Source organism: Apaloderma vittatum, unplaced genomic scaffold, assembly GCF_000703405.1.
Source record: "Apaloderma vittatum isolate BGI_N311 unplaced genomic scaffold, ASM70340v1 scaffold26367, whole genome shotgun sequence".
Classification (NCBI taxonomy): Eukaryota; Metazoa; Chordata; class Aves; order Trogoniformes; family Trogonidae; genus Apaloderma; species Apaloderma vittatum.
Genome location: NW_009726045.1, coordinates 9,309 through 15,284, shown reverse-complemented (window position 1 = coordinate 15,284; position 5,976 = coordinate 9,309). Strand labels below are relative to the sequence as shown.

Genomic DNA, 5,976 nt, shown 5'->3' with positions numbered 1-5,976 from the left:
GAGCCCCCAGCAGCACCCCGGCGGGGATGAGCCACACACCGACGCAGCAGAACACGCCGGTCCCCTCCAGACCCCGAACGTCATTCCTCATTCAAGATATCCTCTGGGACGGCGCGGAACGGGGAGCGCGGCAGGAGAGGGGCAACAGCGGAGGCTGAGGGAGCACCGGGGCTGCTCCAGGACACCCCCCAGGGAGTTCTCGGCCCCCAGGAGCATCGCCAGCCCGAGGGACACCCCGCGAAGCAGACTCAGGTAAGCTCCTGGCTGAGCCCAGATCGGCAACGTCTGGGCTTGACTTAACCAAGGGCAGGAGCCCAACTCATCTGTCTCGAGCACCCCGGAGCCAAATAATCCATTTTAAACACTGGGGAGTATCTGTGCTTTAGCAGAGGGAGAGTAAGAGAAATAACAACTGCATGCAAACCCTGCACCAGGCGCTTCAGGTAACTCAAAGGACTGAATCTGCTTAAATGCAATTTGAAAGGAGAAAAAGACAAACAAAAACCACTCGATGGATTTCTGTGAATTTAGGCTGTTTGCAGCAGGGCTCAGCTTCCCCCCGTGCTCCTCCCGCCTGTGCTGCTGCACTCTGTGGGCTTCACGAAGAGCAATCCTGCTCCTCTGGCCGCAGCATCCTTTCCTAGCAAGCAGCTGCTAAATCCACTGGAAGCCATAACGTTGCACTGCAGAAGCCACAAACCAAAAATCACACTCGGAAGCAATTTTTTTTTTTTGACCGGTGCCTTTCACGTTTCACGGCCGAGGCTGCGGGAGGGGACTCAGCCTTCCCTTGCCTGAGCACCCCCGGGCTGAGCCGCAACAGCCGAAAAAGCCATTTTGAACTCTCCAGCTTGCTTGCAAAGAGAGCCCTTGCCAGGGGAATTTTGGCTTTGCGTTTCAATTCTATTAAAAGAAGCTTCTACATAAAAGCAAGTTGAGAAAGAGCCACCAGGCTGGTTATTACAAAAATCATTAAAAGCTGCACCAAGTCTCCCCAAAAGCGGTTAATGCACATCAGCGCAGCTCTGGGGCTGTCAGTGGGGCAGCTGTGATTTACAAACTGGGAATTAAGCGTCTTGTTGTTTCTATCTCGAGTGTTACGTTCACACCTTAAGAAAATATACTGAGAAATTACTAAAGGGGGGGAAAAAAAATGGCCAAGCTGGGTAATATACAAAAAGGAACTATCTTCATAAATAAAATGGACTTTTTTGAGAGCTATAGGTGATGCTTCCCAGGGAGCTCAGCACGGTGCCATGAGAAATAAGTCGGAGGCAAACACTAAGCTGTGATCTGAGGCCGGGGTTGCAGCTATATGTGTAAAGCCAGGCCTAAAGGTTTAAAACTCTGCCCCTAAATTTCCTGGCATTGCCTTCGAGTTGTGAAAGAAAAAAGGGAGGAATCTGTTCTGTTTTCTACCTGCAGTCTGCTTTAAGTCGCAGGATTTCCCATTTCCGAGCTATCTTTGAGGGAAGAAACTTGTTTTCTTTGGGGATCTGCGTTTTCTTCTTTGGGGATCAGGGTTTTCCCACAGGCACAGCAGAGAGGATGGTTCAAGCAAGTGCCCAATAGTATGAATTTTGCAATAAAAATCTCAAGAGCTATCGATGCCATCATGTACATAACAGCACCTTCAGGTTTTAGGCAGACCTCCACCAGCATTGCAAAACATCATTTTCTGTATTATTTTAGTGTGCTCATGTTGAATGCGTGCTTTTACGAGCTAAGAAAGTGTGATTTAGGACAAAAAAACCCTCCCTTATATGACTTTAAGAGAGCGTTTGCCCTATCAGATGAAAACATTTCCGAGATAATATGAATATTTTGCTCTCCAGAAGGGAAAAAGCAAGGGATTGAGGTCATTTCCAAGTGGGTAATTCTCTTTCCTCCCGCAGATGCCACAGCAGAGACGTACCTGTCGGACTGCGACCCCCCTCTGCGAGCCCTGCCCGTCGCCCATCGCCCCCCCAAGCAGGCGAAGCGCTCGCGGGCAGCGTTCTCCCACAGCCAAGTCCTCGAACTGGAGCGCAAATTCAGCCACCAGAAATACCTGTCGGCCCCCGAGCGAGCCCACCTGGCCAAAAACCTGCAGCTCACCGAGACCCAAGTGAAAATCTGGTTCCAGAACAGGAGGTATAAAACCAAGAGGAAACAGGTCGCTTCCGAAACGGGACTGGACCCGGGGCCGAAAGCGGCCGAGCTGCCCGGAGCGGCGCTGCTGGCGCTGCGTTTGGGGGGGGCTGGCCCCCCCCCCCCCTGCCTCTACTACTTGAATGGCTGGAGTGCCTCGTGGTGGTAACCTCTTTTTTGTTAGCAGAAAACATACCTTTTTCTTTTTTTTCTTTTAAAAAAATTTATTTTAGTACTGCTCTTCTAGTGCTAATTAGGGGAGGGAGACTGCATTTGTGGCAATGATCAGCAGCTAGTTGGTGCAGAAGCCTCTCCCATCACTAACAGTAAAAGAAAACACTAAGATTTTAAACCCCTATAATTCAACATGCTTATTAGCAGCGCTCTGGAGTCGAGACTTAGCTGTAAACCATTGCAGGCTCTTTCAGGGGCAAAAGGGAGATGGTGCATCCCCAGGGAGAGAGAACACCCCTTTTAAATCTCTTGCACACCGCCCTGAAGCTGAGATCAAGCGGGCAAAAAGCAAATAAGCTGATCCTGGGCTGGCACTGACACGGGCCCAGCTCGGTCAGCAGCTGTCGTATGACCTAAAAATTAGGGTTAATAAATAAATAAATAAATAAAATTTGCATTTCTACCATTGATACCATAATTGTTAATGGTCCCAGAGGAGACTTTGAGCCCCACCAGAGAATTCTGTGTGCCCTCAGGCAGCACCACAGCCTCCAGCCGGGGCAACACGTAGTTTTGGGGAGAATTAAACCCCTTTTGTGCCACGAGTGGCAACAAACCTGACAGGAAGGGAGCCTTGGCGAGGACCGGCTGGGCCGGGACGTGCGGCTGTCCCCGCCGGGAGGGGACCCGGCCACCGGGCCAGCTCCCCCCCACCCAAACCCGTCCCTCTGCCCTCGCACGGCCGCGATGCCAAGCGCCGCTGCCTCCAACAGCCTGGAGAAGCCAAACCAGAAAGGCTCAGAGCAGGGACAATAGCGCAATGACAGACGAGCTTTGCATATCCGGGTGTCGATGCTCTTCGAGCGTCCCCGTCTGAGCTCCTTCAAACAGCAGCAGCTCAAAGAGCTCGATGCTCCCAGCGGCTTTGAAAGTAGCAAATTCCCAGTTTGTGAGGGAAACCAGCCTGATTCCCAGCAGGGCAACGAGAGGGTGATACCTTTACACGCTTTTTTTTTTTTTTTAGTGAGACCACAACTACTTGCACTAAAGGTCTGGGGTCGTTTTTCTTGGTGACTAATCATACTTATGACTTTAGATGCCACTAAGTCTATGGGAGAAAGCGGAGAAATAAATGAGATTTCCAAGAGAGGAAACGCTTTTTCTCAGCTGGTGTAAGAAAAAACTTAATCTTCCGAAACAAAAATACACTCTGGACCTCCAGAAATGTTCCTGAGGTGCCCGCACTTTCCAAAAGAGAATTAAAAACCACAGCGGTCCAATTCCCTCCTGCAGCAGGGAAATACAGACAACTAAATGATATTAAGAAATCACTTAGGACTGTCCCTTTTTAAGAAGACTGTTTGCAAACTGATCTCTTGCCTTGCCAAGACCTTGCAAGCACAAGATCTGGAACGAGATCAAGCACAAACGGAGCTGCCGGGGTACGTGGATGAGGGGAAACTCGGGGGAAGGGAGGATGGGGAGAGGAGAACACACAAACCCAAACCCTTTGTGGTAGATACTCTGGCTAACAAAGCTGCTTGCTCAAGTTGGAGGACACCCAGTTGCTTTCCAACTGTCTGAAAGTAACCCCTGATATCTCAAGATAACATTTTGCTTCCAGCTCCACTGTTGCAAAGTGTTTCCAACCCAGCCCCGCTGCTTATCCGCTGCTTGGGACAACAACAAAAAACCTTTCTGGCCTCGAAGGGGAGCCCCCGCAGCCCTCCTGAAGGCATCGCCGGGTGGTCCTGCCAAAATCCCACGGGCTCACCCGCACCCAGACCCTTGGGACGCTGCTTAAATCACCACAGAGACACCCAATTTGCACTAAATCCACAGGATTAGCAGCTCCGACCATCCCGGAGCTGGCCCCAGGTCAGGATCACGGTGCGTCCTTTGCAGGCATGTTATGTCGGGAAGGACTGAACTGGGCTGGGAAAACTAGATATAAACTGAAAATTAGATACAAGCTGAACTTCTTGGTTGCTTCTTTGGGAAAATGTTTGTGTAAAAAATGTATTGTAAAATATCCTCCTTGCTGCTTCCCCGCCCAACCGCTCAGACTTTGCTGGCGTAAAGCAAGCCCGGTGCAAATAGTCGTTATTTTTGCACATAGTTTTTGATACTGTTTTACCTCATGTGCATTGTCCTTTGGAATAAAAATCACGCAGCCTTTACTAAAAACAAGCTGTCTTTGTGGCTTCTTTTTGCCCTGGGCTTGAATTTTCTCTTCTGCCCCAAAATGACCACAGCTGTCCTAACCAGCTTCTCACTTGCACAACCGCTGTGGATGCTGCTCTCCTTTTTTTATTATTATTTATTTTTCCGAGTTTTGTGCAATTAAAACTGTCACAAGCACCAGCTCACGAGGTTTCGCGGGTGGTAAACCATCATTCATCCCTATTTCTAGGGGCTCAGCACCTAATCCTGCTCCAGCCAGGTATCGAGAATCACCGAGCATCCTCTAATCCCATTTACCCTCCGATGAGGTGACTCTTGCCCAAAAGTAAGAGCTTATATAGCAAACTACTTTATTTATCACCCCCAAACTACCTGCAATCCCACAATTTAAGCACAACCCTGGTGACCTCTGGTGTTTTGCTGGCCCCTGGTTTTATTTCTGCTCCTGCCTTCCAGTTCTGCAACCGCGTCAACATAGTCAGGGGCAGCGTTGGGCTCCACGGGACCATCAGAAGAGGAATTCACCCAGGGAGCTGCCCGTGTGGACACGTCCACCTCGTACAGAGGAGGAGAGGGACCGACCTTGGGACCCATGCACACTCCCTCGTCTCTGCTGTTGGTAGCAACAGCTTTTCCCGAATGGAATGCAAGCTGAAATGCCATTCCTGCCAGCTTAATTTTCTATTTTGGTGCCTTTGGAATTGGATTTTTTTTTTAAAAAAAAAATTAGCCAAAATAACAACAAAAAAAATCAGAATGCCTGCAGTCAAGATGGTAAAATGAGATCTTGGGGTGCCCCTGTTGCCTTGGGAGGCTGGTGTTGGATCCTCACCAGCCAAATCCTCAGGCAGTGAGGGGTGCAGGGGGCAGGCAGGGGGGCAGGGAGGCGGTCCATATCCTACAGCCTCTGCAGTGGAGAAACATCTTGGCTGAGCCAGCCCTGCCAGGAGCACTGCCTCCCCTCCCCTCCTCTCCTTCCCCACCATTTTTTTCTGCAACCCCCAGGTGGTTTCTTTATGGGCAGAAGATCGACTTCCAGTTGGTTTTTCCTTTTTTTTCCCCAAGCACAAAGCACGAGGACAAAAAAAAAGGGCGGCACCGTTTGGATAACCAAATGATCCGAGAGTGTTAAAACATTAATCACAACAAGGGGAAAGACATGGTGATAAATACCCACTTGATTAACACAGAAAAGAAAAATCCCACCCTAACTGTGGAGTTTTAATCAGCCCTAACAAAGCAGGACTCCTGTTTGTACGCAGCTAGAAGCAGAAAGCATCATTTAATGTCTGTCAATTAGTGTCACGCTCCGCCGCTAACATATCCATCAAGATTAAACAGTGTCTAACGCTGACATAACATTTACACTTGTTTGTGCCAAATCATTTATCTAAAGCTGGGTGGAAAAAAAAAAAAAAAGGAGAAAAAGAGAAAAGAAAAAAGGCTGCCTTTGGATAATGTAACTGTTGACTAACATTTGCATGCAAT

The 5,976-nt window shown here is 49.2% G+C and overlaps 1 protein-coding gene across 1 annotated transcript; it reads left to right on the top strand.

Annotated features, from left to right (window-relative positions):
• Positions 1-26: 26 nt before the first annotated feature.
• On the top strand, positions 27-2,299 carry LOC104276725 (homeobox protein Nkx-3.1-like). Its single transcript, XM_009873145.1, has 2 exons — positions 27-141; positions 1,896-2,299. The coding sequence occupies exons 1-2, from the start codon at positions 27-29 to the stop codon at positions 2,297-2,299; spliced, it is 519 nt and encodes a 172-aa protein (XP_009871447.1).
• Positions 2,300-5,976: the final 3,677 nt, after the last annotated feature.